The following is a 25,748-nucleotide window of genomic DNA, read 5'->3' on the forward strand; positions in this document are numbered from 1 at the left end:
GGGTTATATTGAGGGATTTTACATTTGGCTTGGATGAGTATACAACTTCCTGTTTGACAACTTGTTTCATATCATATACTCTAGTTGAGGTGTGGATGTACCACTTATGAGTAGAGGATCAGATGAGGTGTGGGTGTATCACTTGTGGGCAGAGGATTAGATTAGGTTTTGCATACATGTGAACTTACCGGCGGTAGTTAAATTCTACTGGAATTAGAACCTTCCTACTGTTCTAGCGTTGAAACAGAAAATCTACCGCTAACCAAATATTATACTGTAAACAGATTTTGGACGCCATTTTTTTTAGCTTACCTGGCGAAAGGCCTGGTGAGCTATTGCCATCACTTGGCGTCCATCGTCGTCATCCGTCGTTGTCATCTGTTGTCGTCTGTCGTCGTTAACAGTTATACAAAACTCTTCTCCTCTGAAACTACTTGACTAATTAGAGCCAAACTTGGTATGAATGTACCTTGGGGTATCCTGCATAGAACTGTTGTGCGGACATGGCCGCTGTTACTAAAAATAAAAATTCAGCATGATTAGATCAATCTCTGGTAAAGTTTTGGTTTTAATCTGTCAAGCCATGTTGGAGTTATTGCCCTTTTTCAACGATTTTTGCCATTTTTAATTTTATTTCTTTCAAAAGTCTTCTCCTCTAACACTACTTGACCAATTGAAACTAAACTTGGTATGAATGTTCCTAGGGGTATCCTGCATAAAACTGATGTGGGGAGTTTTTTGATTCATCAAAAAACATGGCCGCTGTTACTGAAAATAGAACATAGAGGTCAGACAGTAGTTTTTCACAAATATCTCCTAAAGCGTTAGGTTTAACTGAATTCTTTCAAGAGTTAAAATGATTCATATTATTAGGACTACAAAAGTCTTCAGACTCCTTGTAAGAGTTATTGCTCTTGAAAGGGGAAAAATGACTTTTTTTTAATAGTTTTTAGTCAATATCTTGAAAACTATGACTGATTGAAAGAAACTTTCAATTGTTGAAAAGATCTTATGATTAGTCCTACCAAAGACTTCTTGAGTCAAAATTGTTGGACAACTTCATGTTAAGTTTATTGCCTTTGAAAGACAAAATTCAACTAGTTGAGTGATTCAGGCTCCTGGGAGCCTCTTGTTTTGCTTTCACCTTTAGTTTACTTTTTATGTAACTTAAGTATACAGGGATAACTATTCTGTTAACATGTACACCATATCAATTCTCATTTTATATTTTTTTAAAAATGGAACACTTTACAGTAAATTGTTCTTAGGTGTGCAACCTTCAACTGATTAATTTATTTCATATTGACAAATAAGCATTCTTAAAAACTTCAAAATACCAAAAGATTATGATTTTTTTTTAAATTGATAGCTATGAATATTTTACCTTTACAAAATATCTATTAAAATCATATATAGAAAACTTTATAGATTTTATTTATTATTCATTAAAATTCATCTTAGACCTAAAGGATATCTTGGAGACATTGTCTATCTGTCTATCTCTTATTCAATGAAAATATGAGTAGTTCTTTCATTACCAGCTTTGATGTTTTTATTCATTTATAAGTCTGATGCTCTCTGCTGCCTTAATGTACACAGAAAAGTTTATCAAGACATTATTGGTAATAAAATTTTGATATATTTTAGCCTAAGAAGAATTTTTGATGAAAATTGATTTTTTCTAGTCTCCAAATTGAATATCTTTATTATAGTTTATGAAGAAATGTCTGTCTGTCACAATGCCAAACCCAATCAAACTTGCATTATGTTATTTCTATATTGTTGCTCTCATTTTATGTCACAATAATTTTTTATGCTAACAATACACTGACTTACATTGTCATTGATTTTCCCATTTCCAAATGCAACTAGAATATTTCTGAAACAAGCACATAAATATTGTGTAATTTCACTCACCCATGCATGTTTATTTGCTAATCATGCAGTTGTCCCTTGTTACTTGGGCTTGCAAGTTTTTCATTTGGAAAGGCAACCAAATGGATATTCTTGAAATTGGCTTATTTATTATTAATAGGTCAGATTGAAAGGAAAAGTGCAATTAATTATTACTAATTCATACTGGCAGTTTTATCCACAAAGTTAATGGTCTTAAGATTTGCCTAATTTGTTGAAAACAATCTTTTTAATTTTTTGGATGATGGAGTTAAAGGTTAGTATCATTTTAAAGACAAATAAAGCTTTTGTCTGATGTACCTTTTTTTAGCTATTGTCATCACTTGGTGTCCGTTGTTGTCGTTAACAATTTCTTCAAACATCTACTTTTCTGAAACTACTGAATGGATTTGGATGAAACTTAAGATGATTGTTCCTTAGAGTATCCTTCACAAAATGAATGTTTGTATTTTTGATCGGTTAAAAATTATGGCAGCTGTTATGAAAAATAGAACATAGGGGTCAGGCTGTAGTGTTTTTAATATTTCTCCAAAACTGTTAGATTGAGCCAGTATCTTTTAATTGCTGAAATGATCCTTATTATAAGGCCTACAGAACTCTCTAAGGGATCAAAGTTGTAAGACAACTTTATGTAAGAGTTATTGCCTTTTGAGAGGTGAAAAATGACTTTTTTTTTTACAATTTTTCGCCAATATCTTGAATGCTATGACAGATAGAATGAAACTTTCAATTGCTGAACTGATTCTTATTATAAGGCCTACAAAAGTCTTCAGGGATCAAAGTTGTCAGACGATTCCATGTGAAAGGTATTGCCCTTGAAAGGCAACAAATTACGTTTTTAGCAGTTTTCAGTCAATATCTTGAAAACTATAATAGAATGAAACTTTCAGTTGATGAAATGATCCCTATGATAGGTCCTACCAAAGTCTTCATGGAGTCAAAATAAATGGACTAGTTCTCAATAACCACTTCTAATGTTTCCATTACTTTACATGTTAAAAAAGTAATTTTCAAAATTTCACTGTGAATTCCCAGGACAAATGGCATTTTAAAGTTGCATCCATTGCGAGGCTTCCAAAATCATTATGCTAATGGTACAATGATTGTAGAAATTCTTCACCAAATTTACTTGAATAAATAATACTGAAAATCCACTTTTTTACCTTTTCTGATAACTGACAGCATGGAGGCAAATTACTCACACATGTAAACAATATTCATACACTTTTGTAGTTGATTACAAATATGATTTTAATGTACACATTCTTAGCTTTATTTTGACTACTTTTAATCAGAATACACACAAATAATGCACTTACAATGCATAGGTCTAGGTTCAATGTGTTTTTTGGTACTACATAAAGGGGGTGGGGGGGTTGGCCATTTGACCTGGAAGTGGTCAGTGAAACCCAACTCCTTGTTAGAGTTATTGCCCTGGAAAGGCAAAAATTTAAGCAGGTGAGCGATTCAGGCTTCTGGGAGCCTCTTGTTTATTGCAAGATTGGTTAACTCTCTTTCAGAGATCTTAATTCTGCATTCAACTGGTATTCTCAGATTGAAATTTCAATAGGCAGCTTATATATAGTGGTACATTGATTTGTTGCATGGACCAGTAGTTCGCATGGACATAGAAATTTCTCAAAGTCTCTTTGTTGAATTTTTTGTTTGTGAAGCTTTTACCAGCTTTTGAATACTTCATGTATCAAAAATTCAATTGTATGAGTGCTTTTTCTTAAGTTTTTAAAAAGCAATTATGACAAGCAAAGATATAATTTAATATTATCACTGAAATATTAGAAACACTCTTTTTTATTGCAGCTAATAGAATATTATGAGAATTTGATGACAATAATGGAATGATATTGATGGAGTTATCTTCTCTTATTGATTAATGTGTAATGATCAATGAGAACAACTAACAATTACTAGTATGGTGGAATTCACAACATTACAATATTTTTATGATTCATTTCAATTCATTGTCATAAACACAACCCAAAACTTGATATTTTTATAATAATATGACTTATTTGCTTTCATAGACCTCATTCTATAATGACTTTTTTGCCTTTGCTTTACAATAAAAGATTGCCATCCACTTCTGGAAAACACAAATTGCTCCCAATGGAGTTCTTTCAGCATTGGATTCATATGCTTGTTAATTTGTCCTCAGCCAGGTTGAGTATAAAAGTAAATTGCAAGTTTCTGGTTTGAAGAGCACTTCAATATTTTATTGTTCATAGGATGTAAAAGAACATTATTGAGCTGGCAAGTTTTAAGTGTTGTTTTGCTGAACAATGTGCTGTGTTTAAAGGCTTTACTACTGCAAATTTAGATCTGATGGAATAATTAGTAATTAGTTTTCATTTTATAGTGGAGGCAAATATTTTTAGGTGAGTTAATTTCATGTTATTTTATTACTTGTCTCTGTTTAAAATATTTTTTGATAATTCACAATCAATGAAATTATAGCTAAATACGTTACAAGTGTTTACTTTAGGTACTTGCTATTGAATTAATTTAAAATCAATTATGACACTTTTCTATACATTTTAGTATTTTTCCCCTTTTAATATATGTTTACTTGAAGTCAAATTGTTCTCAGAAACAAGACAGACCGTCAAAATTCTAATACTGAGAAGTAGTGGTTTCATTGAGTGTTTTATCTGGAGTTTCATCACAACCCATGTTTAAAAGTTTTGGAATAAATACCAAAATAACCCCCCTTCTACATACTTTTATAAAAGAGTTTTAATTGACTCTTGATGTTACCAATACTAGTGCTACTTCAATGAAAAGGGAAGGAAAACTTCACTGGTTTTGCAAACTAAACCCAAATTTTGCATCAAAATGATGTTGTCAGTATCATCAATTTTCACTAGCTGTTTGTCCAGCTTAATTGTCAAGCCAATTATAATTTCTGCTTCTTATATATACTAGATGTCACTATTATACACTTTAGCCATCAGTAGAATGAAAGAAAGTGGAAACTTAATCACAACATAATATCTATTATTTTAATGAGATCTTTTTGCTTGTGATATGTACATGTATTAGACTTAATATATTTTTATTCAAGAATTTCGACACTTTAAAGGTCTTAACTGTACATTTATTTTTGTTCAATTTCATTATAACTAAAATTATATAATTTTTATGTAGAAGACAGACTTAAAATAGTAAAAACAAATGAAGGCATTTATATTTACCGGTAGTAATAAAGCTCATTACGAAAGTCAATAGCATCTATGTTAAACTGAACCACTATGTGTATATTAAATTGTAACTATTTACTTTATTATTGATTTTTATAGACTATACCATAGTTTTTCCTGGAGGGGGTCCTCGAAATAAACAATTTATTTTTTTCCCGTGGAGAAGCATGTCAATTCTATTCCCTTCGAATCGAATCGTGACCCGACTTTTTCTTCATTGTTTTTTTAACCTTTATGCATATATTAAAATTACAACATCCTACTTTTTTGTGATATTATGAATACAAATTTCAGGATACTTGACAGAATGCTAACACAGGTGGAATACACCCAAAGAAGGTATCATTATTAGTTTGACAGTTTAATTGGTCACACGGTTTGTGTAAACAAATGATGCTGATAAGCTCCAACATCATTTTCAGGCGATATGCAAGACTGGTATCAGCAAATGGTATAGATATAGAGACAAATTAATCAACAACTTTGGTAGGCATGTGCTTGAAAGGAGCTTACTATTTGTTAACAGTCAAATCAGTTTACATTCCTCTTTAATTTTTGTTTCCAAAAGTATATCAGTCTGATACTTAATGCCTTAAGTGGGTAGAATTTATTGCTCATGTCAGTGCTGAATTAGTCTGGCTCACAATAGAGTGTCTGATTGGTGAACATATATCACCATTGTTTAAGCACTGAACTGATGCTTTTGGTGCTGATTTGTCTCTGTGAAATATTCTGAGACATGAATTATTCACAGGGATGTCCATCATACCAATTTAATTTGGCCTTTGGCTTTACCATTTAATAAGCTTTATTATGTTTAATGCTAAGATATTATTCAGTGTCTTGCTTATGCAGTATTTTAATAGGTTCCTTGGTTTCCAGTCTTTTTAACTACCAGATAACCATGGTTGAGAACTTTTTTAGCTCATCCTTGTTAACAATTTTTCAAAACTCTTCTCCTCTGATACTACTTGAGCAATTGAAACAAACTTGGTATTAATGTTCCTAGGGGTATCCTTCATAAAACTGGTGTAGAGATTTTTTCATTTGTAGAAAAACATGGCCACTGTTACTAAAAATAGAACATAGGGGTCAGACAGTAGTTTTTCGCATATATCTCCAAAAGCGTTAGGTTTAGCTAAATTTTGACATGGATGAAAGTGTTCAGCATGATGAGATTTAGCTGCAGTCAAATTTTCATTTTAATCCATCAAGCCATGTTGGAGTTATTGCCCTTTTTCAACGTTTTTTGCTATTTTTAATGTTATTTCTTTCAAAAATCTTCTCCTCTGACTCCTCTACTTTACCAATGGAAACCAAACTTGGTACAAATATCCTAGGGGTATCCTGCATAGAACAAATTTGGGGATCTTTGATCTGTTGGAAAACATGGCTGCTGTTACTAAAAATAGAATATAGGGGTCTGACAGTTGTTTTTCGCATATATCTCCAAATCGGTTAGGTTTAGCCAAATTCTTTCAGTATCTGAAATGATCCTTATTATTAGGACTACAAATATTTTCAGGCATAAAAGTTGTCAGACAACTCCTTGCAAGAGTTCTTGTTCTTGAAAGGGGAAAAATGATGTTTTTTTTTTTTTTTTTTTTTTACAGTTTTCAGCCAATACCTTGAGAACTATGGTAGATAGAAAGAAACTCTAAATTGCTGAAACGATCCTTATGATATGTCCTACCAAAGTCTTCTTGAGTCAAAATTGTTGGACAAGTTCTTGTTAAATTTATTGCCCTTGAAAGACAAATTCAACCAGATGAGCGATTCAGGCTCCTAGGAGCCTCTAATTTTCTGTAAGAGATGTTTTTGTTACCTATTTTGTCTTCTATTACCATCTTCATCAAACATAATCCTCCTAGTTAAACAAACTGTACATGAACTTTTAGCAAGCTTAAGGAAGTTTTCAGATTTAGGGAGATTACCATATTCACTTAATAATTTGTGCTGATTAGCATACATAATAAAAATGTTCACACTGTTGATGGTTACAAAATCTACAAATTCAGACACTACCTAACTACAGTTCATTCTATCCTCACTTTTATTTGATATATTTTGGTAATTTCATGAGCAAGAAAAAAATGCAAAAATCAAATGCTACAAATGAGACCATTCAGTATTTATTGTAAGTTAAACAGGGTGGTGGTTGCGAAAATAAACAATGATATCCTTAAATGCAAAAATAAGTATCCTCAAAATAAGTTGGTTTACAAGACTGAACTAAAAATGTGCAGAATAAAATGAATAACCATACGGATGGTGCCTCTGATCTAATTAAAACTATAAAGATAATTTGTACATTTTAAGGTCTTTTTACACACCAGAGTACCATATTGTCAATGACAATTAGGCAATTCATACTCAAACAAAGAAACATCAGTTATTTAGGTGACAAATTAGTTATCTTTATTGCCCTGATGGGAAGTTATTATTTGTTAGAAATTACAGTCTTAAGAATTCATTTGATTAAGGTTTCAGCTTTAGTCATCTTACGTAGAAAGCAGAACTTATTGCAGAGGAGGTTTTAGGTACATAGGATTATACTGTAAGTCTATGTTAGTTTTACACCCTGCTCAATGATATCACATAGTATCTGCTGTACTTTGGTGTTGTGTATGTGATATATCTCAAATCCAATTTTCAAAAGTATCAGATAGAAGTTTTACCTTTTCCTGTTTTTATATAATATCTACAATTAAGTGGAACAGGATTGGAGTTTTTTAATAACAATGTCAGGAATTGGTGAAAAGATAATGTCAAATCACAAAATTGAGTTTTAATAGTGGTGTCAGTCACTTATATTTGTGAAAGAGTATTGGTGGTATGTTCTCAACTTGTATAAATTTTCTACACAAATATTCCTCAGAAAGTTTTAAAAAAGTTTTCACCTTTAGAAACCAAGCAATGGGGTATTCACATAGGAATTGAATTAATCATCTTGTTTGAATCAAGGGCTAAAATGATTTTAGAGGATATGAATTCCTTCACTTCTAGCCCTTGATTTAGAGTAAGAACGTTCTACTCATACCTGTACCTTTTTGTGTTGCCCATGATAACTACTTGTAATATGTAGTTTGTCCCATATGGTAGATTAAAAAATATTTATGGAGAAATGATTATGTATGTTTTAACCTTGTCATCAGATCATTATCAACATCAAGTGGTGAAGGTCACTACATGATATCATTTTTTAAGAATTGACATAATTATTTGTTTAAAACCTTAGCTTTTGGCTTCCATTGAATTTTCACACTTGAAAAACAAGCTCCCCCCTCAATGAAATAATATGTAATATAGCCTGCATTGGAATAGCGAAGTTACTTACATGTAGAAATACTTCCTGTTACGATATATATAATACTGGCTTGTCCAAATGAAATAATTCCTTATATGTAGATAGTTATAATATGTTTTCAGGATAATTTCTGATATTGTGTGGATATCAAAAGATATGAAAGCAAAATGACACTTTGTAGTGTGATTGTTTGTTACAAAATAAGGAAATAAATACCTCCATGGAGATGTAAAACTGGCCTTAATGCTATTTTTTATGCGGATTGTGATCTGAAACTATTATCCATGAGGTCCTGTCAAACAGGTCAGTATTTAGGACATTCCTGTTAATTTTTTGTTTTGCTCTATACTCTGAATATTTGAGTTTAATATGATAGTATGATAATATTTATCAAAAATGTTATAGTGATGTTTCATGAATTACAAATGTGTAGATAATGAAACTATACAAGTATAATAAATCTCCTGTTTTGACATACATGTAATTTGTGTTAGAGGTGTCATGCCACTATTTCATGTTACCCATTTCATTCAGCTACTGGTATAACAAACTTAACATAAGTACAGGTGCTGGAGGTTTGCCATTATGATGGGCAACTAAAATATCAGCATCCCTTTCTAAAAAAGAATGGTGAAGTTTAAGGAAATAGGTGCAGAAATTGGTACTATGTTTTTTTAGCCATATCAGTGGGTCTTTAGATTTTGTACACTGTACAAGAAAGTGTCTTCATAGACTAAAAAATAATCATTGACTTGTGTAGGACTGTCTTTATTTAAATCTTAAAGACTCATTGGTTGAATAAGTGGTATTGTACCAATGAATCACATTCAGAATTATGATGAGATTCTTTTCATAAGAATGGTCCAAACCCATAATTTTAAGTATAGATTCATAATTTGTACATGTAGATAGTTTACAATACCCATCAATTATGGAAAAGTTTTTGTCAGAAGTATGACATATGAGGGCTGCTGTTTGTATCTACTAGGACTGTATTCATATAAATCACATATGAATACTATTATTGATGCAATTTCGCCTTCAGCATTAGATTTCATTTTAAGTTAGACATGAAAAATCAATAATAAAATCTTCAATAAAATCTCATAGTTTGTTCTCTGTTTTTTCTCCATGACATTTACACAACCCTAGAATAATTTATGTTTTGCATTTTCTGCCTGTTTTGATTTGTTAGATTTGATTAATCTGACAATACCTAATTACTTGGTTTGGTGAGGAGAAATCTTAGATGGATTACATGCCCTTCAGAGTTCTGATTCCATAATGATATTATACAGACAATGCAATCAGACAATTTGGATTGCTATCGTGAAAGGAGAAAATTTGATTCTTTCATTGCAGAGGAGATTGGATTTGGTGAGAATATTCTTCACTTTTATGAATTGATGGATTGATAGACTTGTGTATTTCAATTATTTGATTAAATACGAAGTGGTTTTCCACTTTTGGAATATGTATTTGTATTCCTGACATTGTATCTTTTTGTGACTGATTAGATCTGCCTGATTTACATCAAGTATTGTGAATTTTCAAATATCTTCATACTTAACAATGAAAAGGAACTGCATGAGCACAGAAAACACTTCTTTCATTTGATTGTATTGAATAAATCCTCTTTTCTAATGATTTCTTAGGAACTTTTGTCAAGAATCAAGAAATCATGATTTCTGATGGATTAGAGTGACAATGGAGAATTCCTGTGATTTCTTATGTTAAGCCAATTGAATAATTTAGATCTCAATCCAGGTGACAAATATTGTTGGATCATATGACATTGGCTGATTTGATCTATATATATAATTGTAGACAGGTTGGAAAACTCATCAGTGTCAGAATCCACAGGTATTTTGTACAATATCATTGAGGAATCATAAAGTTTTTATTCATGTATAAAGTAGAGGTACATTCTGTTGCCACTGTGTTGCAGTATTGCAAGAACAAAGATAATGGAAGGATGCGACCTTTTCAGTATTTTCAGTATTTGTTGTGCTTGAATTAAGGGTGTAATGTGTAAACTTTAAAACCACCTATTTTTTGTAAGGACATGACATACTCAAAATTTATACTGGGTTTTCAGCCATTTTCAAATTTTTGTATGGTTTAGAAAATTGTTGTCATATAGAATGATATTAAGATTAAAAATTTATCACAACACATAGGAAAGTAGTTGAAAGATTTTTTATAGGAATTATTTCAGAGAAGTTTCTTTTCAGTACATTTTGTAAGCACATAAATTTACTTATCTTTCTGCAAGTAATAGCTGAATGTTGAAGATACTGTATCAGATAAATAAATAAAAAATTAGATGTTGTACTAATTTCAGACAAAAGAGAAATCCACTTTTCAGAGACCTGTTTTTCCTCAGTCTAGGAAACAATTAATTTATGTGATACTTTGAGACCCCAGTAGAAAAAGGAATCGTCCTCTCTATCTGTTTTTTCTGTCTGTCCATTTGTCTTGTAAGTGCAACTCCTCTTAAAGTGCTCAGGCAATGTTGACAAAATTTTATAGGAAAGTTAGGCATTGTATGTAGATTTGGCCGAATGGACGTAATTAGTATTCAATGCCTCAAAAAGGAGATACAATGACTTAAAGGTTTACATTTGAAATGAGGGGTTGGCACACATTTTGTTGTTTTAGCCTGCTCGCAATATTTTTTTTTTCAATCAATGTGTTTTAAGTACAACTAAGGTGAAAAAAAATTTTATTACAATTTTTTCATAATTACTGTATTATTTAAAAAGCTCCTTTACATAAGTAAATCTTTGTATCCTTTAAATGAGTTGGCAAGCTCTAATTAATAGCTTACTATGTTTAAGCTTCAACAGTGAATAAAATAAAGAATTTAAGTCAGCTACTTCTATATAATTTCATATTAGGTTTTGGAATCTGTCTGGGATGTCATGTATTCTTATTAGGTTAACGGTTTAGAATCTGCCTGGAATGCCTTGTATATTTATTAGGTTAACGGTTTAGAATCTATCTGGGATGTCATGTATACTTATTAGGTTAACGGTTAAGAATCTGCCTGGGATGTCATGTATACTTATTAGGTTAACGGTTAAGAATCTGTTTGGGATGTCTTATATACTTATTAGGTTAACGGTTAAGGATCTGTCTGGGATGTCATGTATACTTATTAGGTTAACGGTTAAGAATCTGTCTGGGATGTCATGTATACTTATTAGGTTAACGGTTTAGAAACTGCCTGGGATGTTTTGTATATTTATTAGGTTAACGGTTTGGATTCTGTCTGGAATGCCTTGTATATTTATTAGGTTAACGGTTTGGATTCTGCTTCTGTCTGGGATGTCTTGTATACTTATTATTTTGGTGTATTTGGTTGTTCTTTGCTGCTGTAAGCACCTTAGGCCTTCAAAAGGAAATTCTTTTTTGAAGTCTTGTCTTTTAAATGTTTATTATAGCAGTACACTACTGTAAGATATGTTGTTTATTTTTTTAAAAGGACATTAAGGTTCATATTCACTTAAAATGGGAGTAATATTGCATGCTGGAAACTCTTTCTGCATAAAATTACAAGTCTGTAACAATGTTTACATAAATGACAATTAATAATTCAGGTAGAAGATTATCACCAGGGAGAAAGTTCTTCAGTATCTTTTTCAACCAAGTAGCTTTCTTGCTTTGATCGTTGCGTTCAGTGACAGCCAATGATTACTGTTAAAATGATCTTATAGATAGATTGATGACACGAAACCATACAATGTTTTATGGGAGAAAGTAGATATAGCATCTTCAGGGAAGACCCAATATCAGATGTTTTACCTTGCTTTGTTGACAGTGCAAAACCATATTGCATGTTTATCAGATATTTAAGTCTTTGAGACATGTTTTTATGAGCCGCTGTAATTTAAAATCAATTGACGGGATTCCAGAGTAGGTGTTGTAATTGCTGGAAGATTTATGCGGAACTGCAGGATGCTGGAATCAATTGTTCCTAAATTTGGACTATAATTTTGTGAAAAATGTCTGGTAGCTTTGAGGGCTAATTGATGGTTGCTTTCAATAAGTAATAAAATGAGCAAAGTTACATCAAAATTGCTTTTAGTGGTTATTTGAAAATGTTGGAGATATTAGTACATGAAATTCAGGAGCTTCCCCACTCAATTTGAAGCTTATTAAGACTTATTAAGTTCAATTTGATTGAGCAAGATAAAAGTGGACTGTGTTCTTAAGTTGTTTTTTTAAGTAACTGCCATATTGCAATGAGAGTATCCTTTGAAGTTTACAAACACTTTTGTAATTAGAAAATCACAAAAAAATGTGAGTTAAATTTATATATCTTCTATTTTTTTTAATATTGCAGTTATCAAAGAACAAATTTTGTGTCAAATAGGGGAAGTGCAAAATTTGACAATTTAAAAAGAAAAAATCCAAAAAAATGAATGACATAGATTTGCAAATAACTGTACGCTATTAATATTCATAGTCTTCTGAACATTTGACAGAAAACTAAGACCATTATTCCATAATTTAAGATTGTAGCCCAGCATTTCCTGCTGTGAATTATTGCTGATAACATTATAAAATGATTGAGTAAAATTCAAATAAAAGGTATATTAGAAGGAAAGTTAAGAATGATAAATAGTTGTTTCGTTTCTTTATTTCAGGTATTGAATTACAGGCATGTGTCAAGGGGATTGCTGTTGTTGTGATCAGGTAAGTTTCTTAGTCAGTGATTTTGTTTCTTGTTTTAAAAGCAGTATAAACCCTGTATTTTTGGGAAATTTTTGCCGTATATTGTCAAGACATGGGGAAAATATATTATGGGGACAGAAACGTGTTGTATACCGATGCAAAACTGAAAATGGGTACTCAACTGACAAATATGTACTCCTAATATTCAGTAGGTTACAACTTGCCGAAAAAAAACATTCCCCAGAAGAAAACAAAGTACAGGGCCGAGAAATCATGTCTCAGGCAACATTTCACTGACTTTTTTTCCTGGTTTTTAAATTATTTTACCTGACAATTTGGAATTTTTCTCCCTTTGGGAAAAATATTTTTCAACATTTTGGGAGTCTCCAGGGGAAATAGCTGATATTCAGCTGCAATAAAAGGGTAACAAAATCATTGTTCGTCAACAAGCTTTTTATGCCCCATTCTTATTAAAACTTAGCTATAAAAAGCCTTAAATACAAAGCCCCACATCCCCCTTTTGTTAAACTGAATACTAATATATACATGTATGTTACACAGGTGTACAAGAAATTCAAACTGCATTATTTGTAGTAATTAAAAGATTCTTATAGACATTCATTTTTTAATCCAAGAAATTTATCCCTAACTCTCTTGTTGTAAAAAAAATGGCATACATGTAATGCAGTTACTTGTGACTTGCAAAAAATGCATTCTCCAAAAGACAATTATGTTTTTGTACATTTATACACCATTAAAAGTCGGAAAAACCCTGTAAATGTCTTTGATGCTAGTGATCTGTTGTACAATGTGTTTATGAATAAAAGATCTAGAAATAAGAACAACAATAACAGAAAATGGACACTGACCGAGGAGTGGGGTGGGGGGGGGGGGGGGTAGTTAGGTATTGTAACCATCAGGGGTGTTGCTTTGAACTAAAAAATAAACAGTTTAATATTTTTATTGTTTGTATTTCTTGAAGTAGATAAGTGTTTTGAATTAACATTGAAATGTTTGTATATTGTGCTTTTTGTAGTATTAATCCATCCATGTATGTATAAAATATTCACAATATACACTATGTTACCTTGTTGAAAGATATTTTGATCATGATGTTAGTAGCCACAAGACTCGTGTTTTACTATTGAATTCATTTGAAGCCAGATGCCTGTCTTTCTTGACTTATTTATATGCTATTGGCATCAACTTCATTGCATCAAAATCCCATCAAAATAATTGGCTGCATTATTTTAGTCAAATTTATTTCATAAAATACAACAACATGATTTGTTATATTGATTATATTGGAGCTAAATGAATTACACTGATTGAATCTGAAGAAAATACAAGAAAGATCAAAAAGCCATTTCTCTGTGAAGTCATTACAGAGCATAAGCTAGATAAATGATTCAATTTAACATGGTTTAGATGCATCCTGATTCCATCTGAAATATCTGTCAGCGTAAAATCCCAGAATGCCATGTCTAAGATAAATTTTCTTCGATTTCTTTTAATACCAGTTAAAATAACTAAATAATTATGATTGATATGAAGTCAGCAGTAAAATCAATCAAATCTTCGGAAGAATATGGTTCTTGTAATTGTTTTACAGAATAGTTTAACTAGAATGATGATTTTGATTGGTGGCACTGATTGACTGTACGAAATCAGATATTTTTTCCTTTCCATGCATGTTTACCCATCGGCAAATTACAGCAAGTTATTGTGGAATAAAAACAAATGCATAATTACAGGAAGAAAAGCATTGAAATATCTGAAAATACCTAAAATATTAATGCACAATATCGATTTTCGGATTACGGTAAATAATTGCCTGACAGTGATATAATGTTATCAGTTTGGTCATGTTTAAAGTCGACAGAACAAAGAAAACACAAGTTTTAACATTTCTCTTCTTGTGTAATTGTTTTCTAAATAATGCTGATTGTCGAAAGATCAAGATTTCTTGAGGGTATATTAAACCAAGAGTGATGCATAATGATAGTAATTACTTGAATTTGAATCGTGTAAAAACATCACAATTTTTGATAGAAAAAAAAGATACAGCAACTCCAAGAAGTATAAGCTTTATAGAGATTTACCTTTGATATATAGCTAAACTTGCATTCTTTATTTGGCTCTATTAGGCGCATGAACTATCTCAAGTGCCTAACAGCATCATTCTGACAATCCAAACTCACTTTTATTTGATATTTGTCAACCCTTTCAGTTATTGCTAGAATCTTACAATGCTGGGAAAAAGGGAATGACTTCACATCGTGTTATCTGATTAGCATTTGAATACTGTCCAAGAATTTCATGGACATTTTAGGAAGGAAGCATATGCCTTTATGTGTGTATTTTGGATATATCTACTAACAGCAATCAATCAAACAATCAGTTATTTGACATGACCTTTAACCTACCATTCAGTCATATACATGGACTTATAAACTACCTGTTTTGCCTTATTGATTGATCAAGAGTCTCATAAAAAGGAATCAGTGTAAAAATGCATGTAAAATAGCTTTATAGCTGCTGATATGTCTTAAGCTGAATCTGTTAATGAAGACATGACTGATACACATTGATCCAGTAGTGCTGATATCTAGACTTAATATTGATCTGTGATTTATATGGACAGAGAACATATATTTTGTAGATTGGTCAATATTTGCCTGGTCTGATGAGACTCACAGCCTTCTGATTTATTGTTGTAATTAGTGCATTGTTTCAGTAATAATGGTCTGTTGAGTAATGCCATAAATATTTTCTTCCCTAGGCTGATCCATCTGAGAAGGCACGGTTGACGAACCCTGTAGAGAACCGAGGATGTACAGATATCCCTGTGTTACTCATCTTTATAATGTTCTGGGCAGGAATGGTAAATAGCTAAAAACATTTAAAAAAAACCAAAAAACATTTGCATGTATATTAGAATGTAATGAAACATTCTCATGAAAAATATTATAAAACACAAGTAGTAATAGTAGGATAATTAATTGGAGAGAAAAAAAAAATATTATATTAAAATATCATCAGGAGTGCTGAAAAATGCTTAGATTTAACTTGTTCCATGCATGTGTTCTTTGTATATTTGATCATATTTTGGTTATTGACGATTACCAATTGATTATCCTATTTAATATATAGATTTGTTGCTATTTTCAATATAAATTTTTAATTTTGTGAACAGGCGATTGATATTTGTGTTGTGATCTTTTGGTGGGAGAAAATGAGAGAGTGAAATTACTGAATTTATTTTACAATGTGAATTATCGATTTTTTTTTACACTGGGAACATTCAGTAAATCACTGCTATCTATATAGTAAATAAATTATAATTCACATTACTGTAAAAAGTATATGCAAAACAATATATAAAACAAACATCTTCAGGAAACCTCATAATTTGTGTGTGAAAGATGTTGGTTGATTTGCTATATGTACTCAAGATGTTGGTTGATTTGCCATATGTATTCAAGATGTTGGTTGATTTGCCATATGTATTCAAGATGTTGGTTGATTTGCCATATGTATTCAAGATGTTGGTTGATTTGCCATATGTACTCAAGATGTTGGTTGATTTGCCATATGTACTAAGTCATTTTCTACATTTAAGCTATATTCTGATAACCTTTAATATAGAAGTAGAGAGAAACTGAACCTCTTTCATACTGATGGTTGGATGATTGGTTTACACAGGTTAATAATACATTAAAAATGAAGATTTCAGAAGATGTTTGGTTAAAATAGGTTTCAGGTATATCCAGGGGTAGTGATTGAGAAAGAATTAATTACAAACATTCGAGATTATTATTGGGTCTTTTGATAACATTCTACATGTAAATAAAATTATATAATTTAAATGGGCCATTTTCAGCTTTATTTGGGTCTATGGTCCTTAGTATTTGCCTTTCCCAATCTTTGCAGAGTGTAGTTTTTCATGTATCTAAGCAAATCTTCACCTTTTTTATGTACAATGCATATCTGGAGTTATTTACAGTTAAGGAAATGATAATGATGTTATCATACCTTTTTAAATGAGTTGTAATATTGTATGATGAGGATATGATTATTAGCCATTCAAAGTATTACATTATACAATGACAGTTGGATAATACTGTCATTTCAGAGAATTCATGATACTTCTGCACCAAATGAAGTATGCTTTGTTACCCTACTCCACCACACTTTCTTCAAAACTATCACTGCAACTTCATATCATAACCACTTGATTTTTATGCAAGCTTTATACTGGTGAGCGGTTTTTTGGGATTACCGGCGCTTAGTAACAACTTCTTATTTTAACTATATACTAAAGTTGGTGTGTTTGGGTATCAATAATTTTTGTTCCATATTTCAGATCTATATAGCAGTGTTCTCTGTACAACATGGGGATGCTTTCAGACTTGTTTATGGTTATGATAGTTTTGGAAATACTTGTGATGAAGACAACTCTGACAGGGCTATTCCAAACATGACCTTGACAGGCCTAAATCTCAAGGGTCAACCGTAAGTATCAGCAGGATTTGGACAAAAGGACACAGGATTAAGAATACCTTGAGTTAAAATTTGCTGGTATATCTAAATTTGTATAGGATGTAATCAGAAAGTACTGTGTGCATTTATTAGGCCAATTAAAAATAGTTTCTTGGTTATCAGGTCCTTCCTAAATTGTGTCATTAGAGGGTGCCTCATTAATCATTGTAATTATCATATCAATAGAGTAAAAAAGGATCACCCTTTTCATTTTTTTATGGGAATGAACAATGTAAAATAACACCTTTATCATGGGTCATATAAAGGCTAAGTATTATACAGAATGTCTCTCTCCCTCGTTAGTTTTCATGAAAAATGGTCAGAAATCAAAGAAATCTTTTGAATCGATACACAACAAATAGGGAAAAATAGTCATTAACCAGAGACAGGTATCCAGTATTTACTCAGTATACCCTACTCTCCCCACTCAACAATTGAGTGATATATTGGAAGTCAACAAATGGAATATAAAACTCTCTTTTAACTTGAGTATTTGCTCATGATTATGATAAATGATATATTGATTTAAAATTTTCCTGATATAATTATCAGAATCTAATATATATCTAACAATTGCATCATAGCAATGTTGAAGAGGTGCTGTTCATCATATCATTCCCCATCAGACTGACTATTTCTATTCTTGTTCATATGATTTAGATATGTGTTTGAGTGGTACAAGTTCATGAAGACATATTTATGTCTGAGATTTTTTTTGTAAACATGGAAAAGTCATTAGTGCCAGTTATTGCTTATTGCATGATTATATTATTTCTTGGTCCTGTCAACGCCAAATAACATAAAAAGATCATTACTTCTTTGTATAGTTACTTAAAATGAATAAAAAATTCCACATTCATTTATAAACTAAAATAAAAGTGGAAGGCTCTGAGAAATTTGGTAGCTACCTCAATTAATAATAAAAAGTAGAACTTTAATCATATTGTCCATAAATCAGATTGATCATCTTATTTGAATATTCCTGTGAACATTTATGTACAAGGTTGGTATGAGAAATTATCAATCCCCAAACTACTACCTTTATCACTCAGGGAAAAAAAAATGTCACATAAATGGCCATCACATGGTAAAACAATGATAAAATGGTGGCGACGGCGGCAGCGTCCACAAACTTAAAGTTAAGTTTTCTGTTAAGTTCATTTCAACAAATTCATGTCAATTTTTACCCATAAACCCCCACAGTCATGGTCTGTTGTCTTAGAAAATTCAATGTTAAAGTTAATTTAAACATGAACCCCTTATGCTGAGTCAATGATATTTGGTGTACAGATGCATTACCATCATTGCATTACAAAGTCATGCCAATTTTATGCATATACCCCTGCAGTCTAATGCATTTAGTAGTGGTAACACAAAAATGATAATTTTATAATTTTATATTATTATACAAAATATGAAAGCAACATCAAACATAATATTAAACAAACACACCATTGACAATATCAAACAGACTCTGTGATAACAGTTTATTTTGAATAGGCACAGCATATGTGTTGCAATAAATGTTGCTTATGTGTTAATCACTTTTTTACCACGGCTTAGGTGGTCAAAAGAGCTTTGAAACATGTCATATTAGAATGAATGTTTAACAGTTGTGTTTCATGTTGATGCATGTATTTAGGATAAATAGCATTTTCTTTTTGAAAGTGACTCTTGGTTTATGTCAGTAGAGCCCAAAGGTGAGCCTGGTATTTTCATGATGAGACGTGTTAGAAATATCATTCATTCAAATCTGCATTAACATGAAACACAACTGTTAAACATTTATTCTAATATGACATACTTCAAAGCTCTTTAGATCACATCAGCCGTGGTAAAAAAGTTGTACATATTGTGTGTTGTATCTAATTTTTATTGGCCCAACCATTAAAAAAAAAATCATGAAATTTAACTGTATATATAGATAAGCATATGGATCATTTTGATGGTTTCATGGCAATTATTTGAGTAAACTTGTATGGATCTCCATGAAATGTACTGCTAAGTTCTATACCATGCAAAAATGTCATGTTGATTTAAAGGGTTTTAAGCTTACCTTCTTAGAAATTTGAGGTCAAGAAGAGGTAAGAATAAGGATTTTCTTCAACTTTGTATCAATTGCTTATTTCTCATTTCTTATATCAAATTTTAAAGTTCTTAGACTGTCATCAGTTTTGTCAGAATGTTGTCAATCATTTATTCACAACCAAATTAAAAGCTGTGTCAAGTTAAAATGTGTCCCTACTTTTTCAATTGCTTTGGGTTGGACATCTGTGATCATCTCACGCCAGGCCCTTCACAGCATTTCCATCGTTGCAACTTCATGCAGGGACTTAGAAAAGCTAACTGTCCATCCATACATCTTTTATTACATGCATTTATTTGTGTTTCAGTTCATCCTGCTTGTGAATCATATAGCAGATTAGACAGTGTAACCACAGTTTAAAAGAAAAAAAAACAAACAAAAAACTTGTTCTTGTATTTTTATTTCAGATATGTGTTCTTCCAAAACATTAAAGATCCTTTCAAATCAATGATGCTGTGTGTGACTAAATGTCCAAATCGGGAAATGACTAAAATTGAGGAGGTTAAAATGTTTGCCACTAAGGAAGGTTCACGTCTTTGTCGCTATGATGTCGATCCAAATGATTATGACAAACCTGGGAATGAAGACAAATGTCCAAAATTTCCTGTCTATAAAAGGTATTTTACATACTTGAATATCAGGTATGATTTGTCCATTTTTAACGTTGATTAAGGCTGCAATGCTATTAGTATATAATGTTTTTTAGCTTTTAAAGGGGGACTTTGTTCCTAGATGAAAAATAATTATAGATAAAAAGTAGTTTGTCAGCAAACAATCATTTCAACAAATGTGTTACGTTTTTTTTGCCAAAGCATAATTTAAATTAATGTAAGCTAGTAGCAAGCTAGAGCAAATGCAAGGTTTTTTTCCTGAATTAGCAAGGCAGATTGAAGAATGTCTGAATACAAAAAAAAAAAAGAATGAAGAAGGATCAAAATTGAAAGACAACAAACCCATGTATATGGCAAAAACCTGAAAACAAGTAATAAAGATGATCTACAAATATGATATGATAAGGAAAACAAGACATCACACAAAAAAAGTACTTGAAATATGAATTCACACAAAAAGGAGTTACATCAGGTGCTTTGGAAGGGTAGGCATGTCCTGCTTCACCAAGGGCTTGTGTGACACTGCAAGTGTCAAATTCAGGCATTCAAGTTTGGTGGTTTGGCAGTCCAGTAGGAAACGTGTATACCATATCTGGATATAAGAGCTTCTCTTTCTTTTGAAATCAATAATTTTATTAGAAACAACTGACAATGTAACTTTTTCAGTGAGCCATTGATGAGCTACTGTGTTCCAGGAAGTTTGTCAGTCTTAGTTGACAAAGGACATTCTATTATTAAATTCCTAAACAGCTTTGATATATTCACCAAAGTGACCAGTGATTTAGCTAGAGCTTGGAGAGAAATACTCCAGCTCTGTATCATTGCACTAGGTACAGACAAGTCAGTTCTCATCAGATTTGGTTATCAGTTTATATATTTAATATGCTATGAAACAGTACCATTTAGTTGAATTGTTTTTGTAAGTTGTAGTTAATTCATGCTGTATAATTTCCATAATTTATAAAAAGGAATCCTTATTTTTTTTTAACTCAGAAGGTTTTTGATAATCAGTGTTTTGGAATTACAGAACATTAACTAAATGGAACTTGTAATCTAATAAGAATTAAGTTATTTAATCATTTTTAATGTTCAGTAGGAAGTTTCATACTCCCACTAAAGTTACCATAAAACTAAGCAACTGTAATATTTGTTGCAAAGAATAATTGACAATACACTATATTACGCCCCTTTGGTTTGTAGTATTTCCACTTAAAGAGTCTAACATCGTATCCTTTAAAAGTAGCTCTTTTCATTATGTAACAGTCTGGTACATTGTTATTAAAATTATTTGGGAGGAAAAGTGGTGGGGTCCTTTTATAGTGAAGTCACTGTTGCTATTTTGGGTTGAAGGGCTAGTTTTAAAACCTAAGAGTATGAAACCAACCTTCATCATTAAATATGGTTAGTTAAATAAAACTTGATGTTAGTAACAAACCACTTTGCTGGAGGTAAAGATAAGATGTGTGTTTCTAATTTTGTCTGTGTTTGATTTTATGGTGATATAAAAATAATTGGCTATAAAGGTACATCATTATTGTCCTTATGGTTTCCATTGAAAGGTTCATCTTATGAAATTTATTCCTTTTTGGGCAACAAAATTTTTCATGCCAGAATACATGATACCTATAGAATAAATCTGACATAAGTCTTAACATTAATTTAAAAAAGAATTTAGGTAAGAAATTTCCATCTTTTATTGTTGCCACATTGACTTATTTGTCTATTGAACTTATTTCCTTGCAACAGTGGTTTAATGCTTTCATTATTGTCAGTTGATATACTATTACATCAGATATACTTGTACACTGTTTCGGTTAAAATTTAAAAATCAGCCAATTTGGGTAAAATGACAGATAATTTATTTGTGGATTATGTTGGATTTTTGATTTAATCAGCAGTTTACTTGTCAATATTTTTTAGAATTTTTCTTTATTATTATAATACTACCATGTTTCTAATAAAAATATAATCAGCTGGCAATGGTATTTATTTGTGAAGGGATAAACTGTGCATATTAAATTTTGTTGTATAATTTATACCATTTTATTTTTTTTTCCTATTTTCAGTGACGATTTGTTGTTTAGGTGTGTCCCCAGTCAACTTTCTGTATTAGGGGAAAAATTGGCACTCTTATTTAGATTTCTTAATGAGAGTGATACATTCCAGAAAGCTCTAAGTGATCTTTATGCTTCATGGAAAGAAATGATTCTCCTATGCATTCTGGCCTTAGGTAGGAAAAATTTTCTTGTTTGTCTATGTATTCATGTAGTGCATCATTTTGTCTTAATCCCTATTTCATTTTTTGATAGAAATATTCATTTTATCTCATTCAGCCTTCTCAAAATTTGAAGTGGCCTTTTATGAGTTTTTAAACTGACAATGAAAATGTTTTTTTTTTTTTTTTGTTTGGCTGAATGTTCAGTTTTTTTTTATTATTGACAGGGTTGTAAGTAAAAATAGACAGTTTAGCTTCTCCCTTGTCATGTATATATCTTGATTGGTGGTTGATTTCACAAAAAGTCCTAAGTGTAAATTTGATAGTAAATGAATACATCTCAATGCTTTTACTTTTGCACCATTTTGTGAATTCAATCAGCTGTAGAAACATCTATAACAACAACATCGTTACTAACAAATTATTGTCCTTGTTTAGTTATGGTTGTTGCTGTTGTCTGTCTATGCTTTTTTGGTAATTGTGCTAACCATTGCTTACATCCTTTGTGTTGTTAGTTCCATGTATCAATTTTGGTATCATCTTAGTAACCATTGAATGTTTTGTAAAGTGCTGTAAACATATTAATTTTTGCTATTTTCAAAGTGGACGGAACAGCGTGGAAAATAGTACCTGCAAAATTTCGCAATGCTGATCATTTATTTAAACCGTGAAAATTTATACCAGTGAATATGCTCATAAGACAGCATCCCCAAAATTAATATGTTTACAGTAATCAATAAATTTGAATATTAAGTATTTATCATTGTTTGTTGTAATGTTAATCAAAATAAAAAGTTCAATTTCTAAGGATACATTTTTTGTGCTTGTTCCATTTTTTTATTAAAGAAAAATTTTAATTTGTATTTAAGAATATTCATGAGTTCATGTCAAGGTTCATTTCAACTATAATCAATAATTTTACCATGTAATCTGCTGAGTTCAATCAAGTATTAATCATTCTAACCATTTTATTTGTAGTGTTTGCAGTAATTATGGTGCTGCTGATCAGGTTCCTGGCTTCTATCATAGTGTATGTCATCCTAGTAATTACAATTATTGCTAGTTTAGGTAAGGTTCTGTAAAAAAAGGGTATCCTTTCACTTCCTGGTAACCAATTTTTATCTCCAACCCCGAATCATGGCAGGTAAATTGTATTGTTCTATAGACTGTCTGTCATTTTTACTTTGTGGACATTAAGAATCTTACATCATTCAGAGTGTAAAAAAAAGAAATCTCAGACACTTATGATTTTCAAGATTTCAGAGGAAGCTTTGCTGCATTTGAGAACATTGATATCTTAATGTAGGTATGAGAAAATGCCTGAGATATCCTACTTCTTCATTTTCTTGCAGTTTTTTAGCTCAGCTAACGGAAGGCCTTGTGAGCTATTGCCATCTCTTGGCGTCCCTTGTGGTCGTTGTTAACAATTTTTCTAAAATCTTCTCCTCTGACACTACTCGACCAATTGAAACCAAACTTGGTTTGAATGTTTCTAGGGGTATCTGTTGTCAAAATTTCGTTTTAATCTGTTAAACCATGTTATTGCCCTTTTTCAAGGTTTTTTGCAATTTTTAATATTATCTTTCCAAAATCTTCTCTGACACAACTTTACCAATTGAAACCAAACTGGTAGGAATGTTCCTAGGGGTATCCTGCATAGAACTGTTGTGGGGATTTTTGATCTGTCGAAAAACATGGTCGCCGTCACTAAAAATAGAATATAGGGGTCTGACAGTTGTTTTTCACATATATCTCCAAAACAGTTAGGTTTAGCCGAATTCTTTCAATAGCTGAAAGGATCCTTATTTATTAGGACTACAAAAGTCTTCAGTCATAACAGTTGTCAGACAATGCCTTGTATGAGGTATTGCGCATGAAAGGGGAAAAATAAGGGTTTTTTTTGGGGTTTTTTTTACAGTTTTCAGCCAATATCTTGAAGACTGTGATAGATAGATAGATAGAAACTTCAATTGCTGAAAGGATCCTTATGATAAGTCCTATCAAAGTCTTCTTGAGTCAAAATTGTTGTACAACTTCTTGTTTAATTCATTGCCCTTGAAAGACAAAATTCAACCAGGTGAGTGAGTCAGGCTCCTGGGAACCTCTTGTTTTTCTTTTTCTCATTTTTAAAATTAAATCTATGATAAATATGCCAATTCAGAATGCACTGCTTTCCCTTAATCCTTTGTTTTTAAAAAAACCGTCATAAATCATTATACTTTAATTTTACTAACATCACATGCTTCATGCTTTTCTGTGGATGAGAGTAGGTAATCACTGATGGAGAGTAGGTAATCACTGATGGCTAAATATAGAAATATTCTTGTCCCATATTTTAGGTGGTTTACATGTGTTTGATTATGCCTTATCCCCATTGAGGGATGTTTTGGACTTCTAATACTAACCAAAGGCAGAAGATATATTGCTTTGTATAGAAATGTCACTGGGTTTGACTTTAGTAAAACTTCCATTTTCCTGATTAATGCCAGAAGCTGGAACTGAATGTAAGAGCAAAGGAACTATCTTAATTGTAATTGCAAAATATATTTTTGGTGTCACATTAATTTTGATTTTTATCACATTTGTTTTACTTCAGCTGCTACAGGCTTCTTATGGTGGACTTATTACGATATAAAGACTGATCTAAATCAGGATATCCAACACAATATTCCAATATTAGATGTTGAAGTCAGAGCAAAGGATGCTTTCCTGGTATATTCTATAATTGCCACCGTTCTAGCAGTAAGTAGTAACTTCTAGTGAAACCTTCAGTCATCAGGATCATCTTTGACCAAACAGTCACTTAGGTTTGACTCCTTACAAGATTCCTTCAACAGTAGAAATATTAACTTATTTTGTTTTACTGGTAATTTGTTAGGCACACAACAAAAAAAAATGGTTTGGCATACCTTAGCAGTGAAGTAGAAATATAGATTCCCGAGATAGTTAAATTTTAGATTTCAACCCACGAGCTGCAGTGTGTGGGTTAAATTTAAAATTTAACTAACGAGAGTGGCAAAATCTTGTTATCCCTGAGAGCATAGGGGAGAATCTGTTTCTCCCATGAAATCAGTAGAAAACTCGGAAATGTAAAATGGCAGGAAAACTCATGCAGAAATTTAGTCACCATCCAGTGGTAAAAAGTCATGTGCTTTTTTAATCACAGGCTTAGAATGGG

General features: G+C 31.5%; 1 protein-coding gene and 1 long non-coding RNA gene across 15 annotated transcripts in view; one reads left to right on the forward strand and one right to left on the reverse strand.

Annotated features, from left to right (window-relative positions):
• The window catches only part of LOC148629749 (choline transporter-like protein 1), a 48,812-nt gene that overhangs the window by 11,746 nt on the left and 11,318 nt on the right, over positions 1 to 25,748 (forward strand). For 6 of the 14 annotated variants that reach the window (XM_088556480.1, XM_088556561.1, XM_088556555.1 and 3 more), the window contains 7 exons: positions 13,089 to 13,137; positions 15,899 to 16,000; positions 17,483 to 17,631; positions 20,152 to 20,361; positions 22,422 to 22,585; positions 23,549 to 23,638; positions 25,167 to 25,312. In XM_088556480.1, coding sequence (XP_088412606.1) covers positions 13,105 to 13,137; positions 15,899 to 16,000; positions 17,483 to 17,631; positions 20,152 to 20,361; positions 22,422 to 22,585; positions 23,549 to 23,638; positions 25,167 to 25,312 — 894 coding nt within the window. In that variant the 5' untranslated portion in view covers positions 13,089 to 13,104. Of the gene's footprint in view, positions 1 to 4,288; positions 4,308 to 5,423; positions 5,469 to 5,590; positions 5,616 to 8,558; positions 8,740 to 13,088; positions 13,138 to 15,898; positions 16,001 to 17,482; positions 17,632 to 20,151; positions 20,362 to 21,021; positions 21,186 to 22,421; positions 22,586 to 23,548; positions 23,639 to 25,166; positions 25,313 to 25,748 lie in introns of those variants that run through there. The other 8 variants (XM_088556506.1, XM_088556526.1, XM_088556586.1 and 5 more) reach the window with 5 other exon arrangements.
• On the reverse strand, positions 313 to 8,505 carry LOC148629750 (uncharacterized). The gene is made up of 2 exons (XR_015917350.1): positions 8,467 to 8,505; positions 313 to 516 (listed from the first exon to the last, which is right to left on the reverse strand). It is a non-coding gene; the product is annotated as an uncharacterized LOC148629750 (long non-coding RNA).

Source organism: Perna viridis, chromosome 1, assembly GCF_037379345.1.
Source record: "Perna viridis isolate PV_CMFRI_1.1 ecotype Kerala chromosome 1, ASM3737934v1, whole genome shotgun sequence".
Lineage (NCBI taxonomy): Eukaryota > Metazoa > Mollusca > Bivalvia > Mytilida > Mytilidae > Perna > Perna viridis.